The sequence below is a fragment of the Chionomys nivalis genome, chromosome 2 (assembly GCF_950005125.1).
Source record: "Chionomys nivalis chromosome 2, mChiNiv1.1, whole genome shotgun sequence".
NCBI classification, from domain to species: Eukaryota; Metazoa; Chordata; class Mammalia; order Rodentia; family Cricetidae; genus Chionomys; species Chionomys nivalis.
The window spans coordinates 4,757,902-4,781,750 of NC_080087.1; the positions used below are offsets into that span (position 1 = coordinate 4,757,902).

General features: G+C 49.5%; 1 protein-coding gene across 2 annotated transcripts in view; it reads left to right on the top strand.

The window, feature by feature from the left end:
* Window positions 1-9,397: 9,397 nt before the first annotated feature.
* Window positions 9,398-23,849, top strand: part of Thbs2 (thrombospondin 2) — a 30,086-nt gene continuing 15,634 nt past the window's right edge. Inside the window, exons 1-11 of one of the 2 annotated variants that reach the window (XM_057762075.1) lie at window positions 9,398-9,583; window positions 11,977-12,124; window positions 13,207-13,763; window positions 15,566-15,650; window positions 17,645-17,841; window positions 19,364-19,504; window positions 20,212-20,308; window positions 21,868-22,038; window positions 22,297-22,473; window positions 23,275-23,448; window positions 23,714-23,841. In XM_057762075.1, the coding sequence (XP_057618058.1) occupies window positions 12,073-12,124; window positions 13,207-13,763; window positions 15,566-15,650; window positions 17,645-17,841; window positions 19,364-19,504; window positions 20,212-20,308; window positions 21,868-22,038; window positions 22,297-22,473; window positions 23,275-23,448; window positions 23,714-23,841 (1,779 nt within the window). In that variant the 5' untranslated portion in view covers window positions 9,398-9,583; window positions 11,977-12,072. Of the gene's footprint in view, window positions 9,584-11,498; window positions 11,519-11,976; window positions 12,125-13,206; window positions 13,764-15,565; window positions 15,651-17,644; window positions 17,842-19,363; window positions 19,505-20,211; window positions 20,309-21,867; window positions 22,039-22,296; window positions 22,474-23,274; window positions 23,449-23,713; window positions 23,842-23,849 lie in introns of those variants that run through there. The other variant, XM_057762076.1, reaches the window with a different exon arrangement.

A 23,849-nucleotide genomic window follows, 5' to 3' on the forward strand; every position in this document is an offset into this window, starting at 1 on the left:
TGTGAGCCTTGTGTGTTTGTCCCTTCCACACTCACCGTCTCTGATCATTACTCTTCTGCACAGGGTATAATCCTGATCCAGGCCTCTCCCAGCACAGTGCTGACATCACTGAGTGATTGCCCAGCCTTCCCTGTGACCCTAGCTTCTTTGTATACTCTGCAAGCTCACAGAAGTCTGATTCCTGCAAACTGTATTTCTGAGAGTTCCTGCCCTCTGTCTCCACCACCAGGCCACATCTCCAGTCTCCCTGTGCTCTGTTCCAGCTTCCTCTGCTTGTACCCTCTCAGCTATGGCCCCAGGTGTGATCACTGTTGTATGATCATTGTCATACAGTGGCTTGACTCAAGTGTGGTGGTTAGTGCTGGAGGAGCCGACAGTCCAGAGAGACTATCCAGTTGTTGATAGAAAAGAGCTGGGTCCTAGCAGAGGACACAGGATGTTTCCTACAGGCCTTGCTTGAGTCTCTGGGATTTTCAATTCATTGATAAAGGCAGATTTTGGATTTTGAACTTGTGGATGTTTAGATTTTGACTCCTGATTTTCAGGACTATGACTAATATGATGATCATATTAGGTGAAATCTTTCTGCCAGAGACAGAGAGATAAATAATATCATATTTTTCCTTATAGGTGGAACCTAGATTAGGTGTACACACACGCGCTTGCACACGCACGCACACACACACACATGTACACACACATACGGCGTGGAAGTACAAAGGGGAACTATTTGGGAAGAGGAAGAGGCACACGGGGGACAGACAAGGAAGGATACGGTAGTGGATATGCTTGACGTACATAATCCATTAGGATGGACCTGAAACCTGGTGCCTCACGCAGTCAACACAGGCTAACGGAAAGGTTTTCAGAGGGGTCAGTGACCGACTGCCGTCTCGGAATTTTAGAGAGCAGACATTTCCAAATGCGGTCTTCAGATTTTCACTCTTTACCTTGGATTCCCTTCATGGTGACTCAGAAGACCCGAGGGACAGTAGCTGTTAGTTTCTCAGGCATCTTTGTATGTTAGTTATTGTGGCTAAATGCCTACTCTGGGGTAGGAGAAAGGATACTCAAAAGAGTCTCAGAACTGGGGACTCATGCATCTGTCTTAGAGGAACACCATGGCATTTGTTCTCAACCATGATATCTCCAAGGTCTCTGCGATGTTTTCTGTGGCATTTTTCACATATACCATTCCTTACATTTCCGGGGAACCCAGAGTATCCTGGGAGGTGTCTATGCTGTCCCAGGCTGGTCCATATAGATCAGGTTAGCACATGTTTGTTCAAGAAGGCTGCTTGACTTTCTTAGTTTATATAAAATGAAATATTTTTATTTATTCACAAATATGTATAATAGAGTTTATAAATAATAAAAATTAAAATGTTTTGTCTAATAAGTGGTCAGACTGTATGCTTGAAGTGACTGGAACCTTGTGGCAGGAGATGGCTGATAAGTGTCCCTATGGTTACTTTTTAAGTAGAGGCTTCAGGGGAAGATGGCCAATTGGCTTCTCTACAGGCTCTTGCACATGTGCCAAGAATCTGGGGAAGAACAAGGACTGTCCCCTGTTCCTCAGAGACTTCAGAGTGGCAAACTTCTTGGGTTCGCTGGGCCAAAAAGCTTGGGTGCATCTGCCTTTGGTCTTGGGCAGGAAGCTGCTGGGGACAGGAGTTTTGCATTTGGACAGATGAGTCCAAAACTAAATAGGTGATTAGCATCTGGTATGATGCTTAAACCACAGGTAGGGCAAGGCCGTGTGAAGTGTGAAGACAGGAGAGTGGTGGCTATATCCTTCAGGACAGCTGAGTCCACACAGAGGCTGATGTGACCCTGCCAGGAAGAAGTCTCATGCCTGAGCTGCAGATTACTCTGCAGTCTGTCCCTGGGCAGGTCTGTCACTCTCTCTCTCTCTCTCTCTCTCCCTCTCCCTTCCCCACCTCCCCTTCCCTAACCCCCCTCAGTTTTAGATGATTTGAAAAGAAATGCCGATAAGTCTCAGACAATACCTAACTCAAAACCCCTCACCTGCACCCAAGTTCTAGAAGTATGTCTCAGTCACCTCTCTGCATGCTGGGAAATTCTGAGCTGGCTTCAATGGTCACTAGAACAAGTGCACAATTTCTGTGTGGTTCCCTTGACTGGGAACCTGCATAGAGCCAGCTAGGTCCACACACAATGGCTGGGGACAGAGTATTGTGAGCTAGCTTTAATGGCTCATCCGAGTACCTAACAGCTCAGAGGCCTAATCCTCTTCACCTCGCTAAAGATGCCTTCTTAGTGTGCCCATTGCCCTGGAAGCCAAGGCCAAGTCTGGTGTCATAGCTTGGCAGCTGCCTTATGACCTGGCCATAAAGAGAAGAGTTCTCTTTTCACCACATTGCTTATCTTTCACAGGAAGGGTCTCCTTTACTTTGATGCAAGCAGAGAACGTTCTGGAATTTGATTCATAGGGAGAAGGGGCAACCCTAGCCTGAACCCATCCCAGGAGCCTTTTGGGGAGAGTTTTCTTCCTTTTGCTACCAACCTTGGGGTGCTCACGCTGGATTCCTGGTCTTTGCTACTTATTAGAGGAGAGCGGGTTCCCGTAACTCCCTCCCAGAGGAGGGACAGGAGCCTGCTGCTTACTCACGAAGCTGAGGACACACTAAGAGGAAACAGATGTCTGGGGCTGTGACGCTGTAGCCCAGCAGCTTTTGGACTTATTGTCCAAAGACCCCTGAGTGCCAGGACCTGTGGGGGCATCCCCGAGACACAGTGTCAGCAGATGGAGGTTGTCTCCGGCCCTTGACACCTCCTCATCGTGAAGGAAAGAAGGCGACATTATCTCTGGCGCCCACTGACTTGACCCTTTTTGGCCTGGGACCCTGGGGTTCTCAGGCCAAGCGCTGAGCAGTTAATCTCTCTCCCTTTGGCACTATCCGCACTTTACTGAGTCAGTGCTCATTCAGAAACAAGAGGCCATTCTGCTTATTCATTTGTAAATCTTTTTGTTCATTCTTTTATTAAAAATAGTTTAGGCTCTACAACATCGATCTCAAAGAAGATACTATTCCAAAATACTGAGTCTCCAGATATGAGTGTACCACGGTGTCTTTGACCTTCAGGGCCCACATCTGTCAGTGTCTTGTGCCCAAATGCTGTGAGCCACAGCAATCAAAGTCCCTGGTTCCCCAGGGTGGGCACTCAGATTTATCCTATAAACTGACCTCAGGATGTTGCAGCGAATGGAAAAGGCTCATCCACCCATCTCCTTACACAAGCATCCTATCTGACATGTTTTGTTTTCTGAGATATGGTCTTGCTGAGGTCCCGAGACTGACATTAGGTCCCTAATCTCTCTGCTTCCATCTCCAGGCTGCTGGGACTAGAGGCTGTGCCATCACACCAGGGTGAGACACTGGCTTCACCTCCTGTGGTTCTGCAGTCTTTGGCAGCAGAGAATTTCTTAGACCCTGTCACGGACACCTACACATGTTCTCTTACCGGCAGCTCACTCTACTGCCTCTCTCCTTTCTCCCTCCACCAGGGAATAATTCCTCCTTCATACAGGATCTGAGAATGTCTTTCCAGAGTGGCAGATGTCACCAGGCATAGTCGTGTAGTCATGACGATGTAGCTATCAGCCAAGCTTCCTCTGCACTTCCTGTCTGGGATAGCCTGACAGCATGTGGGGTTCTGAACCTATGTGGAGCTGTTTTCTCTCACCCTATGTATTGGGGTTTTAGACCCCTATTTTTCCTACCATGTAGTCTGCATTCCCTATCTTCAGATTTGAAAATCTCGGTCTTACCTAATTTTGATTCTGGAACTAGAAAACTCCTTCAGGGAGTGGGGTGGACCAGATACCGACCTGGTCCTGATCATTAGTGTTGACCTGGGTGAAGCAACTCCTCATGGCCCTTTGTAACGCACACAGCTCTGTGTGTCCTCTCCCAGTCCCCCTTCTGTTCCTGTGTGACCTTGTCTATGCTGCATATACTCAAAGCAGAGCATCACCCATTCCAACCCTAGAGATGGCTTCCAGCATCAGCCGGTACCCCCGGCAGACGTGTCATAGGTGAGACCACCAAGAAGAAGCCTAGTCCCATATAAGCCTTAACATACTATGAGAAACAAATCCATCTTTTCCCTCTATGCCATTTAGGCTCTGCACCCCAGCTTCCCGAGGGACCCTGCACCAGCGGGTAAACGGGTGAGGTGCCCTTGGGGCCACATTCCCTGTCCTCTTCCAGGTCGCTATCACCGCTGGCCATCTCCTGCTCTTCGAGTACATTCTCACCACTCCCGGCCTGAACTTCACCTTGCTCTTATTTGTAGACCCAGAGTGACTCTCTGGAAATGTGACCATGAACAACAGACAGTGATCAGGACCCAATCTGAGGAATTCTGGGTTTCTGACCCTCTTTCTGGAATCCTAGGGCTTGGCCCCTTCTGCCCACAGTGGCTCTGGTCTCAGCCTAACTCCCACTGGGCAGCACTGATGGTGTGCTTGGCACGTGGAGGAAATGTTGTCTCTGCTAAAGGCCTCTGAAGCCATGATGCTGAGCTCGGTTGCCTGGCTTCCTTTAAGCATGGTGGGTTCCAGGTAGAAACTAGGCTGTCTTATCCCACCCATACAAGTGTCTGCATGCTCCCTGCCACACGGCCATTCAGAAGTAACCTCAGCTGATCACTGGGTCAGCCTGTCTCCTGAGAGTGCTCTGCCTCGTCTCAGGATCTGGGGGGACATTGTACCACAGCCCTATCTACTATTTTACTTTTGGATCCTGGTTTGCTCTACGGTAGCCCTGCTGCTCTGCAAAGATAAGCTTGAACGGCTGCCCTTGCCTATTCCTTCTGCTGGATCGCAGTCCAACCACATGTGGGCGTCTGATGCCCATGCTCACAGGATTTGTTGTCTGTGGAGATCACACTGACCTTCGACTCCGGGGCAGAGTTTGCCTGATTAGATCAGCTCGTCTTGTCAGCCTGCCAGGACCTCTTGCTTCATGACCAAGGCCTTCTGTCTTGCATCGCTCTGGGCCTTTGTCCTGCTTTAGGAAGTGCTCATAGCAGGGGTGTGTGGGGGACCTCCTCCAACCTCTCCCCACCCACTGCCCTGCTCTCTGCCCCTTCTTCCCTGCCGGTAAGTCGTCATCGTTGGCTACTCTGCTTCTCCTTCTGGAGCTGAACTATGATGGTGTGGGTCAGTGAGAATTGTCCTCTGTGGTAGGAATTCCTATTTGCTGGTTGTGTAGTATTATTACAGAGCTGACTTTTAAGCAGTATTTGTAGTACTGACGCAAGGTGTCTGTCAGGCAGTGTGTCTGTCAGTCAGGCAGCATGCCTGTCAACCAACAGCGAGTCCATCAGGCGAGGGTTAAATGATAAAAATTGTCCCACCGTTCTGGAGGCCAGGAGTCTAAAGTCGTGATGTGACTATGCCAGGCACCAGAAGATGACAGACATGAGATTTATAGTCTTGAGAACCAGAAACTGATGCTCCTTGTTCTACAGTCAGAGACACAGAGTCCTAGGCACTCAGGCTGCAGTCCTGCTGCCCTAGGCTTTGGTTGTAGTATCCTGGCCCTGGTCAGCTGGTGTCCTCTTTGGTCCTTTGCAGCCGCGACAGGGGAAGCAATTTGAACGATCTAATGGCACAGCTCTCAAGCCTTCTCTACCATGCTCCATGGTTCCTAGAGGCATCAAGTGTCACAATTCCTGACTGAACCTTGGACGTCAGAACACTTTTCCTTAAGACTAGGAATCCTTCCAGGAATGGGGTTCCAGGCTCCTTACCAATCCTGTTGATATGTTCACTGTCCTCTGACATCTCTGGTCATGCGAGCTGTGTCCCAGCCACTCTCTGGGACTCTTGTGAGCCTCTTCCTTGCTGCTGTGTGTGCTATAGTTGGCTCTGCCACTGTTTTTGTTGCTGCTTTCCCGAGATCTCTTCTTTGTGTTACCAGAGGGGGCGGCTCTGTTTGTGACGGAATCAGAAGTACGCAAAGACAAGATCATTGGAAGAAGGATTTTATTGGGCCCAATGTTTCAGTCCCAGGAGTCAGACAGCAGGGTGTCCTCCAGTTGACTCGAAAAGTGAACCTGCTTATGTAAACAGCAAGGGGTGTGACAAGGACACTTGGATCAGCCACAGCACAGCTCTTTATGCAAATGAAAGGTGGGGTTGTGCCAATCACGGCCCTTCTGTTGGGCCCCCAGGGAAAGTGTTTTCCTCTGGCCTGGAGAATGTAAGTGCAGGATCATCTAGAGTTTGTTGCCGTAAACTTTCTGGAGTGGTCACGGCTGACACATGTCTTCAGCCATGTTTGGATTGATCCTCTGAGACGGTCAGAGGATCCTTAGAGTGACGGTAAAATATATAAACTCACCAACTTGCTGTGTGGACAGTGTGGCCGGTTGTCAGAAAATAGGCTACTTGGCTGACAGTTCTCAGCCCAAAGCTGCCGGGCACAGGGAAGTGGTCATGTGTGGCAGGGAGGGGGGTCTGTCAGTGGTCACGTGTGGCAGGGAAGGGGTCTGTTGGTGGTCACGTTTGGCAGTTTCAGTTACTCACAGAAAGCATTAGCGGTGTGCTCACAGACCCGATGAGCGCACAGCGCAGAACTGGCTACCCTGACAGCATTCTGCTGTGCTTTACCGTGCCCAACTCCTGCAGGTGCTGTCCAGGAATGGCCAGGTCTCTCTCACTGTGTCCTTCTTTCACTGGGTTGAAAGTTTTCTCTTCCAATAGGGCAAATGTAGTTGGTGAGAGCTGGCCTCCTTCAAAGTGACCATGTCTTACTTTCCTTCTAGAGGCAGACCTTAGTTCCAGTAAACTGGCATCCGCGGATTCCAGTGGGCATGATCCCTCAGGCCTTCCTCCGTCAACCCCTTCTTGTGACATGACCCTTCCTTGCTCTGCATGTTTCCCAGAAGTCTCCACACACCAGAGACCCCCCCCCCCCCGCTGTTCCATTGTCTTTCTCCAGGCTCTGTGTGTACATCACACACCCTGACAAGGACACTGAGAAGTAAGATACCTGGGAAAACCCCCTGGGTGCTAGGTGGGGCCATGAGAACAATGTCACTAGCTCCATGACTTCTTGTCTGGAAGATTCATGTTGTCATGGCTACACTAACCCACAGCCCTCAGCTATCTCTACCACGGGAGTCATTTTAACACTGATTCTACTGCACCATGTGTCTGCCTGGGCTGTTTCTGGCTTTCCCCATGTTTCCACTCCTACATCGTATACTATCAACTCATGTCCCCTCTTCCATTGACCCTTCTTGGTTTTCTTTATGGGACATTTCAAAGGGGGCATCTTTCTACACATTGGCAGCAGCATGGATCCCTGCTGACTGAGTATGCTGTAGAGAGTGCATGCCCTTCCCACACCCTGACCCCCCTGCTTCTCCTTGTAATAGCTACCATAGAGGGCGTGGATCTGAACAGCAATAGGGCAGTTAGGCACTGCAATTCAGGAAGCCCGGAGACATTTTCCTTTCAGCTTTGAATCGTAATATAAATTTTTAATCTAATGATTTTAGTTAAAAATCAAGATGTTGGCCATTAATTAATTGACTCAAAACAATACAACCTCCTTCAAAGAAGACACACGTATTGTTAGAGGCCAATCTTTTCTATTTGTAAGTTAGAAATGAACACTTGTTTTCAGATGTTTACTAAATTTATTAATTGATTCATATGTCTGAGGTATGTGTACGTGTTTGGGAGTGTGCGCACATGGATCACAGCGTGTGAGTTGAAGTCGGAGGACAGCTTGTGGGAGTCAGCTTTCTTCTTCCACCACGTAGGTTCAAAGGATCCAAGTCAAGTTGTGAGGCTTTGTAGCAAGTGTTCTTCCTCAATTACGTTGCTGGCCAGAAACTGTTCCTTCCTCCTTTCCTTCTCTCTCTCTCTCTCCACCCTATCGTCTTCTCCTTCATCCTCTCCTCTTCCTTTCTCTTGTTTTGTTTTTGTTTTTCAAAACAGGGTTTCCTCTATGTAGCCTTGGTTATCTTGAAACTCGCTCTGTAGACTGGGGTGGCATCAAACTCACAGAGATCCACCTGCCTCTAGCTCCCAAGTGCTGGGATCAAAAGTGTGTGCTATCCCTGCCCAGGTAGAAACTGATATTTCTTAGGGAGTGATGCACGAAGAGTCTTCATAAGAATAAATGGCTTTTCCAATTGCAGCCTCCTCTCCCTCCTGTCTCTGTCTCTCACAGCTTCCCTCACCCAGTAGGGCTTTCTCCTGGGGTGGTGCCTGCAGGCTCCCTGCCCACTTTGGTCCCAGACTAAGAGGATCTAGCACAGTGAGTGCCGGGATACTTCAGTTAAATCCCCAACCAAGAACAGAAGGCGACTAAGCACATCCCCCATCTCATTCCTCTCCCTTGTTCTTTGAATGAGACCTGACATCATCGTGCGTCGACCCACATCAATGCTCAGACAACTTCGACTGTCATCTGCAGAGAATGAAGCCGAGCAATGGTTGTGGGAGATGCCACGGCTCTGCCATCTGCTTTGGGCTCTGGAGGAACCACCTCTCCCCAGCTTCCCTGCGGACTGTCTTCCTTGGGTGACCGTGCTCCCACCTAGCCATCATCCACACGGGCACTGGCCTTATCCTCCCAGCACTCATCACCTGTCCTCTCAGTCTTGTGGGGCGTAGAGGGAGCATCAGCTCCTGTCCTCTCGGGCTTGCGGGGCGTAGAGGGAGCATCAGCTCCTGTCCCTGTATTTTCACGGAACCCCTAACCTGCCCCCACCCTATCTTATTAACTGCGAAGACTACTTCTGACTACAGGATTCCCATTCCGGGCCAAGACTTGCCTGAGGACTGAGTTCTCTCAAAGAGACTTGGTCATAGAGTCACAGGGCCCTGGCTGAACAGGGGAAGTGAGTTTAGATTAAGGTCTGTTCTCCCAGAAGCAGGGCTACTTCCCAGGGTCACAGACAAAATGAATTTTATAGTAAATTCTTTTTGCATATGACACAAACCAATTCTTTGAATAGAGTAACTGCCCCCGCCCAGTGGTGAACTTACGGTCTCTTCCCTGTTTTTTGGGTTGTCATTCACTTGGTTTAGGAAGACCAGTATCACACTGGATAATTTGAAACACATTTAAACATAGAATTGACTTTTTTTTTTCCTCCTCGGCAAAATGGGGAGTCCCAGCCAATCTCGCTGGTTTTATTTATAGCTTTTTATTTCCTGAAAGAAGACAGGAAAAGTGAGTCCCTGCCTGCCCCTCTTGTCTAACTCCTCCCCTGGCCCCTGTCTGGAAAGCCTGGGTGGACATGTAGGAGGGGCGTCAGCTCAGAGGGGCTGGATTTGGCCTGGGACACCAGGTACTCCGAGCAAATGGTGAGAGCAGAGGAGGAATTATGACACTCCTTCGAAAGAATGAATTAAGCGTGCCTCCGCGTGTGTCTGATTGACAGGCCTCTTGGAGAAAGGGCGTATAAAGAAGCCAGTCACTGCCTGGAGGCAGCGAAAGCCTCTGCTGTCTGCAGCCTCTCTGGCCAGGTCACTCCTCAAGACAGACTTAGAACACTGACATCGGTCATCATTCATTTTCAAACACACAAGGTACCTTTTTATTTCTAAGACATTTCATTGGGTTGCGATTTTTCAGAACAGGCTTGTGGTTTCCAGGAGGCTGGAGGGGAAAAGTGCAGCTATGTCCTCCCACGCTTAGTAGTGTGGTTTTCTCACCCTAGGTTTGCCCTGCACAGTTAGAGACCAACCAGGAACAGTCACTGCTGCTGTCTTGGCTCCAGGGTCTCCCACAGCAGGATCCCAGGGATATGAGGGTCTGGCTGGTTTTATTCCTAGGATGCTGGGGAAAGCCCTGACATATTCTACTTCAAAACAAGAGGTTTCTACACTGAAGTTTGTTATGGAGGAGGAGCAGAGAAAGGAATATCGAAAGATCCCTTGAAAATGTGAAAATAATCAGCGGGATTATAGCGATCCTAACTCTAAACATTATTAGCAGCTGAACAAAGTGTAGCTGTCTTTATAATGTACAGTGGGGTGGGCTGGGGGCCCTGAAGGGAACAGCGTTTGGGTTGCTGCTTGGGTAAATTGCTGGTAGGCTGGGGCAACTGAAGGACGGTCATCTGGTGGGGAGGGAGGAAAGAGGGAAGAAGGCAGAGCAATAGGTGTTGAGGGGCATAGAGATCACCCAGCAAAGGCACTTTGATTGCTCCTGAGAGGTAAACTTGGGTGAGACCCATATAAGTTTGTAATGATATCCCACTGCAGAAAGCCTTTATGAAAGTCTACCCATTGCAGTGTGGACTTGTGGTTGGGGAAGAGGCTCCGGCTCAGGGGGAGCCTAGTGCCATGGAGCTGGGATGCAATTGCATTGGCTGCCAGGACGCTTGTTCCAGTACCAGACACCCACTCTCCACTCCTTTGTCCCGTTTTGGTTTGGGGAAGGCAGCACGATGAGATGGGGGTTTATGAGAGACTGCTGGCTTTCTGTGGCACTCCTGATTGCGGTGGATTTTACCAAAGCGCAGTTTAAGGGACTCTGCTTGTGCGTGCATGGAAGCAGCCCAACCGTCATTCTGAGACGGAGTTCTCCTTTTCAGAGCTGGCATCCTGCAGCTGTCCTTGGGATAAGGTGAAAATTGGGGGCAGGGGTTCAGAAGCAGGTGTCCTGGGGCACACACCTGATTAGGGATTCAAGGGTAGGCCAGGCTGCAGTCTCCAGAGGCAGACTCAGTTGAGATTCTCGACTTTCTCTGAAGTCTCAGTTTTGTTCTAAGTACCTGACAGGGTCTACCTTGCTCTTGAATTTTCAGAAAAAGGCTGCCTCGGGACACAGTGTTAAGAGCCCTCCAAGCTATAGACCCACTGAGGGCGTGTTTGCTGTATCTCAAAGAGCTCGCTGGATATTCATTTGCATAGGGTCTCTCTCCAACACCCCAGATAGATATTTTAAGAGTGAATTTATTGAACCACAGACAAGGACACCAAGTCAGAGGATGGGAGGATTGTCTGGATGGACAAGCTGATGTTAAGGGCTCAGGTGGGATGGTGTGCTCAGCTGCCTCCTGCAACACAACCTAGAGCTCATAGATGAACACTGGGCAGTGCTGTTGGCATCAGGACCATACTCTCAAAGGCTGAGGATCCTGCCCCAACACCTTCCTCTGGAGAGGAGACTTTCCCTGCTTCCAGCCTACCAAAGTGTTCTGGAGAGGGGACTGCTTAGGTGTCCTTATCAATGAGAAACTAGGCCGTTTTAGCCACCTAACAGATGAGGAACTCAGTGTATGGTTCTGTTTCCACAGAGCAGGGTAGACATGGAACAGAGCCAGGGCCATCACCCCATACTCCTTCCTCTTGGATGAGACCCGGACACAGGGAAGCCCATAAGGAGTTAACAGAGCAGGAGCAGCGGGGCTGGGCTTCAAGCCAGGCCTCCTGACTTCCTCCAATCCAGAGTCTAGTGAGCCAACTCAGAATCCCTGAGAATGGAAAAACAGGCCTGCAGGAGACCAGCAGACTGGGGTAAAATCCTCCAAGTAAAAGTTTCTGCTTGTCTTAAGAAAATGCACTGAGTTTATTCGTAACTTCGGATGGCAGTTAGTATTGGTTGTGTTTAATCAAGGCATGCATAACGGGTTTTTCCTGGACATTGACATAGAATGCCTGTCCAGAGTCTTCACCCCACAGGACCTGGACTTCAGTCTGTATCAGAGTTCCTTAGGGGGAGCAATGCTCTGGTGCAGCCCCCATTTACTCCTCCAAAGGGCAGGGGGCACAGTCTCAGGAGCAGGAACCCTAAGTTGTTATGGTGACCGCACAGCAAGAGTGCTCAGAATCCCCTCACCTCGATGTCAGGGAAGCAGGGCAGCAGTTAGAAGAACAGAGTTGGAAAGGAAGCTTCTTGTCTAGAGTTTTGCTTCCCACGGATACATTTGCTTCTGATTTTTGTGTGAAAACTGTTTTTTTTTTTTCCCTCAAAGGTCACGTGTGCAGATTTCCCAGTGACACTCAGGCTGCAGCTGTGCACTCATCACCGCGAGACTGGTTCTCTTCTGAGTGTCACGGGTGGAGACAGGATGCTCTGGGCACTGGCCCTGCTGGCTCTGGGCTTGGGGCCAAGAGCTTACGGTGAGAATGGACATAACCCTTGTCTCTGTTTGCAGCATGGCTTAGCTGCAGGCGAGAGACCAGCAAGCGTCTTGGAGTCCGCATCTTGCATGTGAAGTTTTCTTTCTATGCTTGTCAATAAAAAATGCTGTGACTTTTGAGTCTGTATAGCATGGAGAGATTGTCTTTTGGAAACTGAGGTATTTGCTTCACATAGCTGGGTCTTTGTGCGTTATTAAATTCATAAAACTTGGGCTGCCATTTTTAGTGGCAATAGTCACCAGTTCTAATTATTTTAATTATGTTGCTGCTAATATTTTTATTTAAAATAATAATATTTGTGCCTCTGTAAGCAGTGGTTTATTTTCTTTTCAGTTTCTGGGCACCTGACAAGAAGCTATGTTTTGTTTTAACTTTCTCGTCAGCATGTCCATTTGAATTATTGAGCCTGTTCTAATTTTGATAAGATCTGGTGACTTTTCTCATTGGCAGCTGGACAGTGAGTTTGGACCCCTCACTGAGAGTCATGCGGTCCATTGCTGTCTCAGATCCTGGCCCACAGTGCACACTGGTTATTATTCATTGAAGGTATTTCTGCAGAAGTTAAAAGAGGTCTACACCATCTGTTTAAGGCAGAATGTCATTCCAAGAATGCAAGATAGGACTTAGTGGACCCTTAAATCCCACAACGAAAGTCAAAGGTCTACTTTTTAAACTTCTTTCTTCCTCAGCCACACAAAGGAGGAGATGGCTGTGCTCAGCCCAAATCTGGGACAAAGAACAACAGGGATGGGGGTGGAATTCAGAGCTCTGGTCTGGAGGGAGATTTGGACAGATGTCACAGTGCTGACATTTAAGGAAGAAGCCATGTTGTGGGTTCTGGGAAGACACAGAACACTCTCTACACTGTAGCCCTTGACAAAGCCATACCACAGCGCTGCAGGTAGCCTCCTATGGCTCAGCCGGGGAGGGGATGGAGATGCCCAGATAAGCTCTGCATCTTGTAATGGGGAGAAGCCCTTGTGAGCTTCTGGTTCTCCAGCCCACATCCTGGAAAGCCTCCCTTCAGCCTGTAACTGTGCCTTTGTGGTTCCCTTTGGCAGCTGGTGACCAGGGCGAAGACACTTCATTTGACCTGTTCAGCATCAGCAACATTAACCGGAAGACTATTGGTGCCAAACAGTTTCGAGGGCCCGACCCTGGGGTGCCCGCTTACCGTTTTGTACGCTTTGACTACATTCCCCCAGTGAGGACAGACGATCTCAGCAAGATTGTCAAGCTTGCAAGGACAAAGGAGGGCTTCTTCCTCACAGCCCAGCTGAAGCAGGACCGCAAGTCCCGGGGCACACTGCTGGTATTGGAAGGCCCCGGCACCTCCCAGAGGCAGTTTGAGATTGTGTCCAATGGCCCAGGGGACACCTTGGACCTCAATTACTGGGTTGAAGGCATCCAACACACCAACTCCCTGGAGGATGTGGGCTTGGCTGACTCCCAGTGGAGGAACGTGACCGTGCAGGTGGCCAGTGATACCTATAGCCTGTATGTGGACTGCGATCTGATTGACAGCGTCACCCTTGAAGAACCGTTCTACGAGCAGCTGGAAGCAGACAGAAGCAGGATGTATGTGGCCAAAGGTGCATCCCGAGAGAGTCACTTCAGGGTGCGTGTGCGACATGGCAGTCATATGACAGAGCCGTGAGGGGAGCTCACGGCGTGGGACAACTCAGTGTAGCCTTTGTGTTGAAAAGGTGTAATGTTGCCTTGGAGAAACACGTAACACTTCCTGCGGCACATGTGTGTGCACTCTACACACCGGCACATTCTGCATACACATTCACACATATCACACATACTCAGATGTACGGTGCCTATGCTTATATGATAGGCACACACATCTGTACACTCAAGAGTGTGAACTTATCATACCACATACACACACCTATCTACCACACATGCACACTTGTATAATACATTTGTTTACACAATATGCAAACACCCCACACATTCACACTCACTGCACAAGCATGCAGAAGCACACACACCATGCCAGCACACTCTCACACACATTTACACATGTGAGCACACAACAGACACACTTGAACTCACAAACACAATACTGATGTGTGGAATTACACTACATGCATACACAAAGGACACAAAGGAACTTAGGTACACACATGTGCATCACACCTCTGCACACATGGCACCTGTGCACATATCAACACAGTGCATACTCAAGACACAACTCAGTATATGTAGAATGCACATTCCTAAGCCATGAGAAGCAGAGCTGTGGCACAGGTGTGTTGCTTGTGGATGCCTGAGCCAGGAGCTGAAGGCAGGAATCCTCGTGTCCCTAGGAACCCCAGCTTACTTTACTAGGCCTGAAGCTACATTCTAGCCCTTACTTTGGGAATAAAGTGCCTGGTCCACTAAAGAGGAACTGAGTTCCTCACAGATAGGTCGCTGCTTTGTGGGCAGACACCACCCTGTCCCCTCATGTGGCTAAAGAAGTTTGCATCCTTCTAGAACTGAGCACTTAGAAGCTGCACTGCCAGGTCCACACAGACACCCCAGTTATAATGGCTTTCTTAGGGTTCACACAATTTCCCCAGCATTAAGATGGTCCACTGACAGCGGGATCATAGTGAGGCTCTGTATTTTGACTGTCTGTGGTCCATCAATATTGCACGCTGGTCCTCCCTCCCGATGCTGGGCAGAGGCAAGCCATGGCTGCCGGCGGGTCTGTAACCATGGAGAACCACCCAAGGGTGTCCTCTAGGCAACGTGAGCTAGATGGACTTTCAACATGTGATGCTGTATCTTCTGATGGGTGTACCCGTTCCTCTCTCACCGCAGATTAAGGGATGTTTGAGCAGTGCGCTCTTGCAGGCCTACACTTATCTGTAGAAAGGAATGTGTGTCAAAACTTAGTTACTTGAGTGAAAGGCCTAGATGTGCACACTCTGTCAGGTGCTGCTATAGCTGTCTGACTGGTCCATTCATGTTACAATATCTCCCTTCTCCTGGCCCAAAGGCCACTTTTTCTGAGCAGGTAGGTGTTTCTGAGACTTGAATTGCAAACAAGGACACAGCATTCCAGGTCCATGTGCAGAAATAGCCCAGCATGTCTGTGGGAACATACAGGGGACAAAATTTGCCTATCCTTAGGCCTCCCTCATTCTTCTCTAGGGTTAATTTTCTCCTAGTTAGGAATGTTTTTATCCTAAACCTTTGTGCACAGCATGCATGCATGTATGCATGTGATGTGTGTGTGTGTGTGTGGTAGCATTTTCAAAGTAGCAGGAATAGGGTCACTGATATAAAAAGACTTCTGGCCTAGTGGATAAAGCAGAGGTGACTTTGTGGTTTTGGAATCTTCTGTTCTGTGTCTGTAAGGTGTCATTAGCTTCCATCAAGCTCACGGTTTAGCTGAAGCTCTGTTCCTCTGTCCCTCCCCAGGGCCTGCTGCAGAATGTCCATCTCGTGTTTGCAGATTCTGTGGAAGACATTCTAAGAAAGAAAGGCTGCCAACAGAGCCAGGGAGGTGGGTGAGCTCTGACCGAGGAGTTTCTCTTCTTTCCTGGTGGGTTGCTGCTGGGCCACGTGTGAGTGTCCTGCTGGGAATTCAGGTCAAGTGGGCAAGTGCGCTGGCCAGCTTAGACTTCTCAGCCCTTGAAAATGACAAACGTTAAGGATTAATTCTGAATAGATTTCAAGAATAACAATCCATTTTCGGGGGGGGATCTAGGAAGGTAGTCCAGTCCATGATCAAGACCATTCACCCCTCTTATGGCTTCTGAACACATTCTAACCTGTAGGTTCCTTCAACAGGATTATTTTACACTCTGAGTTACAAGTCAGCAATATGTCGAACTATGAAAAGCAAACACTTGGCCTTTCCAGAAGTTCTGAGCCCTTCTTAATAAAATAGACTTATACAGAAGTCTACATCTGTTCTCTGAAGATGGGGAGTGAGAATGGACTCACTGGATTCATGTACTTTTATCCATATGTCAGAGCCCACTGTGAGTTCTCCCCTCAGAGCTTGGGTCTGGCAGAGACCACCATTCTCCTCCCCTGGTCATGTCAGACTTGACTATTGCAGTCACCGGGAAAGCAAACTCATGAGCCTGGTCTGAGTGTGACTTCTTTGATGTTTGTGAAGATAAGAATGTCTGTTTCGAGGCTGAGTCATTCAGACTTAACAGCTGCAGACAATGATGTAGATCTGACAGGAACAGACTGGCTCAAACATCCGTCTATCATCCACTGAAACCCATCCAGGGCAGAGGCAGGTGTGTGCAAAAGCACAAATTAACTTATTTTGATTAATTCTGAGATATGAAAAGTAAATATCTTAAATGAACTAAAGATTTTAAAAACATAAATGAAAATAAATGCTGAAAAAAATCTACTCAAAATCTATTTAAGAGTGTCCCTGTCTACTTAGTTATACGAGTACTTATTTTAGCATGACTTTTTATGGTTAGTAGCACACTAGATACAAGAGGCTTCCATCAGCCATGAGGATTGCAATAAGGTTTTGAGCCCAAGTAATAAACACTCAGCTGTGAGTGAATGCCTGTCATCCCTTCCTTCTTTTCTCTCTGGGACTCTCTCCTCTCTGGAGCCTTTGGCTCTGGATGTACTGAAGATGACTCTGTTTTTGGACTTGTCTCAAAGCAACTTGAGAATTAAAGGAGTCTGTGAATGCATGATCCAGACAGACTCCCTGTGATTGGGCCAGGGCTGTGAGAGCCTACCCACACTCCAAGGAGGCTCTGGGCAGCAGAAGACACTGTGTGGAAAGAAAGCAGCTTTTCCTATATTTCTGTGTATATTTCTGTGTATATTTCTGTATGCTTTTATTCTGAAAGGAAGCCCCAAGAATGGGTTCGCGGTTGAAATGGGACATAGGAAGGGTGAAGGGAAGGGGTAAGCATATGGACTATGTGTTGGAGGAACCCACTTGGGGTTAGGATGAGGACAAGGCTCTGTCCCTTAACTCAGTTTTACTGAGGTGTGTGATGCATGACCCTGCATTACAAATTACGTGTCTCCCATTGCTCTGCTTTGCCCTTCTCTGTTCCTGGACCACTGCCCCACTGGAGAATCTTACAGGCCTAGGAACCTGTTCCACTTCGTAGTCACCACCCAATGTTCTTGTGTTGATGGATACAGTTTAGCAAGTGGCCACCCCAAGAAAGCATAGAGATTCAAGGGTGCTGGTTTATAGCTGCAGAGGTGACACCCCAGGAGCTGAGCTTCACTGGCCACATGAGTGGGTGCCAGTGTACAGTGGTCAGTCTGACCACATCAATGGGTGCCAGTGGACAGTGGTCAGTCTGACCACACCAGTGGGTGCCAGTGGACAGTCTGACCACATGAGTGGGTGCCAGTGTACAATGGTCAGTCTGACCACAAAGTGGGTGCCAGTGGACAGTGGACAGTCTGACCACATCAATGGGTGCCAGTGGACAGTGGTCAGTCTGCCATCTTACAGCCTGTGCTCCGCTAACCATGCTTTCTCTCCTGTAGCTGAAGTCAACACCATCAGTGAGTACACAGAGACACTCCACCTGAGTCCCCACATCACCACAGAACTGGTGGTCCAGGGTGTGGAGAAGACACAGGAAGTGTGCGCACACTCCTGTGAGGAGCTGAGCAACATGATGAACGAGCTGTCTGGATTGCATGTCATGGTGAACCAGTTGAGCAAGAACCTGGAGATAGTGGTGAGCACGCGGGAGATGGCAGAATAGGGGAACAGATGGTAGCCTGTCAGCCTCTGAGGAATAATTCTTCACCATTTCGGAGAATCTATGATTAGAAAACCATATTACGAGACCATTCGGGTCAGGCCCTTCAGGACCCTGGTCTACCACAAAGTTGGTGGGAAGAAAACCTGAGATGCAAGAAACATTGCAAATATCAACACAGTCAGGGGACACAAGTTCCCCACAATAAAGCTGTGTTTCTGGAAAATACGTCTCCCAGAGAATAAAAGACATCCGTGCAGAGGAAGATATTTTGTGAGAAGGGCAGAGTTTTGAGAGGAATAGTCTGCATGCTTGAGGAAGGTCTTAGCCTTACTGTATTTAAGGCCGAACATGTGTGTCCCAAAGTGGGTGGAAGCAGGGGACAGAGTTGCACATGCCAGAGCAGGCACCTTGTGACTTTGAAGAGGGAGGTGAGCGCTGTAGTCTCTCCTGGCTGCAGCTCCCTGACACCCATAATATCATGAGAAGCAGAGAGGGCAGGGAGACCTTCACACAAACACTTCCTGCAAGGCTCCACTATGGCTCAGGGAGAGAGTCCCATGACAAGGCCTGTGCACAGTGCCCTGTAGGGCTGTCTTTTGGGCAGAAGCTTCTCCTGTTTCTGTTTGCCTCTTAGTCAGGGTCCCCGGGTGGCATGACTTAATTCATTACTGTGCCAGGAAGTACTCAGTGCACAGTGATGGTCCTGGCTGACTTGACAGAAGACCTGGCTATACAGAGCTCAGAAGAGACAGGGGCTGAGCACAGGGTCTGGCAGCTTCCCTACAACTGTAATGTTGTCCAGGTCCAATGTTACTGAATGTGAAATCAGAGGTCAAGGAGACATGTGAGCCCTGAAGCTGTACAAAGCCACAGAGGTGGTGTGTTTCTGTATTTGCTGTAGAGGGTTTGTGACACCCATCCTGACTTCCAAGTTCAGACGTTGCACCTTGGGTGAACATACAGAGTTTTGAGATGGCCAAAGCAAACACATATACGTTTAGTGGCATTTTGTGCAGATTTATCTGGTTTTTGCATTTTACCCCTCCCCCTTTCCCTGGTATAGCATCCAGGTGGCCATCTTCTTCCTTGCTATCAGCTCATAGCACATCTTTCTCATTCTATCTGCTGAACGAAAGGAAGATGAATGAATTCATACACTGGCCTCTCCCTCCTTCCCTGAGCTCTGCCCACTGTGCACAATGGTGACTTTTGGGGGGTTGAGCGGGCAGTGCTTCTGCATGTCTATGTGTTGGGTATTAGCTGTGAGCAGGAAAACGGCAGTGAGGCTGAGCTGATAGACGTGTGTGTAGCTGAGTTCTGTGATACGGTCTTTGTTGCAGAAGAAGTTCATGTGGATTTGCAGTCCCATCTGCCTTTACCTGACCCTAGTATCCCAGGGCAAAGTTCCATCTACACCTGGAGGTTTCAAGGCTTGACCTAAGCTCGATGGAAGAGGACATTGAATTCTTATCCTAACTCTCACCTCTGTTTCCAGTCCAATGACAACCAGTTCCTCTTGGAGCTCATTGGAGGCCCTATGAAGACCAGGAACATGTCAGCTTGCGTGCAGGAGGGCCGAATCTTTGCAGAAAATGAAACCTGGGTGGTAGACAGTTGCACCACGTGCACATGCAAGGTGAGTTTGGAAGATTGGTTCTTCTGGAGGCAGAAGCGCCCTGCACAGGGCAGGCGTGTTCAAACTGACACGTGCGGATCCTAAGGGCTGCCAATGACTTGCTCGCACACATGTATAAAAGATGTTTAGATACCTGGAAGACTCACCACAAGAGCCTTAGACATGGAAGCGAACACAAATGTAACTTAAATGTAACCTCATGTTGCTGTGCATAAAGAAACCACAAGCCAGAGGGTGGGGTGGGGTGTCCAGCGTTGCCGCGTGATGAGAAACAGTGAGAATCCAGCTGTATCAGCGCCTCGCTAGTGTGTGCTTGACCCTATTCATCTCTGACAGGGCCCCAGCGCTCACAGAGATATCCGGGAAGCCTGGTAATGATTGAGAAAATACAAATGTTCAAGTTTCTTCTCATTAATCCCTGTCCGTGTGTTGACCTCAGATGTCGGGGGATCTGGGAATAGTCACTTATTCTTCTTCTTTCCCACCCAGAGGGCTCAAAAGCTGATGCCGTCATCTCTCTGCTCATGGCGGGAGGACACAGTGTCAGTGCTCAGAGTCCCCTTGGGTCTGCTCAAGCCCTATGTCTGAAGTAGGATTTGTAGACAGAAAAACCCCTATTTTTCTTGCTGATTTTTCCTCATCCAGATCCCGTGACAATGTCTGTTACATTACATAATTGTTTCCCAAATATTTTTCTGTTCTTTCAGAAATTTAAAACCGTGTGCCACCAAATCACTTGTTTGCCCGCGACTTGCGCCAACCCATCTTTCGTGGAAGGCGAGTGCTGCCCGTCCTGTCCCCACTGTGAGTCTCCGGGCGAGCATGTTGCGAGTCCTAGTGGTTGTATCTGTTTATTTGTTTTAGGGTTTGAGCGGAGGAGGGTGAGGTTCGTGTTCCTAGAGGCTGGCGGTGGGGAAAGAGTAGAGGCGTGGCTGAGGCCCTCCTTTAACCACTAGCCAGTGGCCAGGAAGCCTTTGAGAACTCTAGAAATTAAATGTCTGCAGCTGTCCCATTCTGGCCTGTCCCAGACAAGGAGGCCCCTAGCGATACTGCAGGGACCAAAGTCCCACGCCCAGGCCAAGAACAAGGCCCTGTGTCAGTAGCTGCTGTGAGCAGAAGCCGCAGCTTGATCTGGGCTGAGTGAAGATTGGGCAGTTGCTGTGAAACCCACGGTACAGTAAATAAACACAGAACCCGGAGACGGTTACTCAATGGTGCACTCAAGTTACAGAGATATGGTCCAAGTGACAAAACTAGACTATGGCGGAGCCAGTTCTGTGAAGTCTGACCCTGTAGAGACAGAGCGGGGCTGGTATCATGGAGTCCTGGAGACTCCGATGAACCCTAGAAGGGCCGCACTGTCCTTGCTAGACTCAGATCCATGGCTCACTCAGAAGCCTCTATGGTCTGTGGGTCCTTGTGCCTGTTCTCTGGATCTGGTCTCTGGGTGATGCTCACCTGCGGCTTCCCTGTCCTTCATACCCAGGCATCACCCCCGAGTGTTCTGGATTCCTCTGCTTAGGTTGTATCCTGGTCTTCCCTTCTGGTCTGTGTCTAGAATCCCAACTACTTGCTCAACACAGCAACGCTACTGCCACAGTACTGGGCACCTGAGGCGGCTTCCCGTGTCAGTGAGGGCAAGAGTACAACAGACACGCTGGCTGCCTGTGCTCAGTGTTAACCTTGTTGCTGCTCTTTCCTTCCTTCGTCACCCAGAGGGACTTCTGAGAGACCCCTGCTAAGAGACCCCTGACAAGAGACCCCATCTAAGGGACCCCTGCTAAGCAACCCCTGCTAAGAGACCCCAGCTAAGAGACCCCTGCCAGGAGACCCCTGTAAGAGACCTACTGTGTACTTTACCTTTAACTCAGGCCCCACAACACCGTGTGCCTGTGAAAATTTTCTTCAAGAAAATTATCTTTTTATTGAATTTTCTTTCAAGTGTTTGGAAATAAATTATGCAAGCTGTAATCTCAACCAATGGTTGACATGCCGTTCCCTTATATGAGTCAACAAAACTATGTAGAAATGACCTCTTGGAGACTTTGAAAACACTCCCTGTAGACATTCTCTGTGGGAGCCGTCTCCTCGGCTCTGTGGACCAGCTTCCCTAAACACATCTAGACCACTCTCTCCTTAACACTCACTCAGTGTTCTCGTCCCTGTGCTGGACTCTGCCTTCTGAAGGAACTCAAACCGTTTTCCCAGGTGGTGGGTCTACGCCCATAGAATTTTCTTCTGGACAAGCCCCTTCCTGTTACAAAGTATCCAAAGCAGCCCCACATGGTTGTAGTGCCTGACTTCCCCACCGTGTGTGAAGAGGGGGAACCCATCCTCAGGGACATGTGTGCTTTCTCGCTTAGCTTCAGACAACGATGAGGGCTGGTCTCCGTGGGCAGAGTGGACCGAGTGTTCTGTCACCTGTGGCTCTGGGACCCAGCAGAGAGGCCGGTCTTGTGATGTCACCAGCAACACCTGCCTGGGCCCCTCCATTCAGACGAGGGCGTGCAGCCTGGGCAAATGCGATACAAGAAGTGAGTGTGCCCCTGCCGTGCTCCAGGGTAGTGGATGGCTCTCCATGTGGGTGTGCCAGCAACAGCTGTTTGATGATGTCTGGAGGCCGTGGCCTAAGGGAAGGGTTTGCCACAAGAGACGCTTTCTTCTGGGTGACGGTGGTGCTCTTTCGCCTGCCCTCTTTAGTGGAAACAGACTAGCTGGGAGGACAGATTTGGGGATCGCCTGGCCCCAGGTCACAGCCTGGGACAATGATCTCTTTGTGCTTCTGATGGCAGTCCGGCAGAATGGTGGCTGGAGTCACTGGTCACCCTGGTCTTCGTGTTCCGTGACTTGTGGTGTTGGCAATGTCACCCGCATACGTCTCTGCAACTCTCCAGTGCCCCAGATGGGTGGCAAGAACTGCAAGGGCAGTGGTCGGGAGACCAAGGCCTGCCAGGGTGCGCCGTGCCCAAGTAAGTCAGTGATACGGGGAGGGGTGATGCCCTGCGTGAGTGAGACAGGACGCTGTGACGGCTGCTGGCCACAAGGTCCGCTCAGGCTGAATCTGGTCACTAAACCAAAAGCCAGCAGAGTCTGAGCAGTGGGGGTGTGGCTGCTCCTGCTCTGAGGACAAAGCCCATCACTGGGTCGCTGGATCCCCACCCTGACCTCCTAGTTAGCCTGATGTCTCTGTACCAGGCACAGGCCAATCAGGTGAGCGTGGATTGTCATCTGCAGAAAAATAAGCCAGCACTGTGGACCTGGACCTGGAGCAGGAAATCAGCAGGACAGGTGTCAGGACAGGGCTGTCTGAATCACAGCACGTTCCAGCTTAAGGAATTCACAGCTTAGGATACCAGGACCTTCCCAGGGAGGCTGGGCTTCGGCAGTGTGTGGATGCGGGAAGGTTTGCTTCCACAACAGGTTTTCCACCCAGATCTTCACTGCCTATCTGCCCAGTGCAATAAGAATCCATCCCACATAGTATTTCCTACCCTGGAGGCCTGGCTCTGTAAGGAAACTCAGGCTTCTGGCTGTGAAAGATTAAAAGAATTTTCTTTCAGAGGCAAAACAATCTATCAGCAATTGTGTATCAATCCTGAATGTGGAAATACGGAGTAGGCCAGCCCCTCACTTTTCACTCATACACTGGTTTCTTCAACTATGTTGGAATAGCCAGGATATCAACTTCATCTTCTCTGCTCTTGCCAGCGCCGAGAACACATCCAGCCCTCCATGCCCCTCTCAGCTACCTTTTCTGGTTCTCTCTACAGTCGATGGGCGTTGGAGCCCCTGGTCCCCTTGGTCGGCCTGCACGGTCACCTGTGCTGGAGGGATCCGTGAACGGACACGTGTTTGCAACAGCCCAGAACCCCAGTACGGTGGGAAGGATTGTGTGGGGGATGTGAAGGAACACCAAATGTGCAATAAGAGAAGCTGCCCCATTGGTGAGTCATAGGTCATAGCCTTGTCTGCGTGTGTGTGTGTGTGTGCGTGTGTGTGTGTGTGTGTGTGAAAGGAGCTGCCCCACTGATGGATAACAGGACATACATACGTGTGTGTGTGTGTGTGTGTGTGTGTAAAAGGAGCTGCCCCACTGATGGTAACAGGGCATACATACTTGTATGTTTATGTATGTATGTGTGTGTGTGCCCACATGTACAAATGTGTGTGGTATCTGGTCATATCCCTGTTCCCCATCCTCCCATGCAGATGGATGCTTATCCAACCCATGTTTTCCTGGAGCCAAGTGCAACAGCTTCCCTGATGGGTCTTGGTCCTGTGGTTCCTGCCCAGTGGGCTTCCTGGGCAATGGCACCCACTGTGAGGACCTGGATGAGGTTGGTAC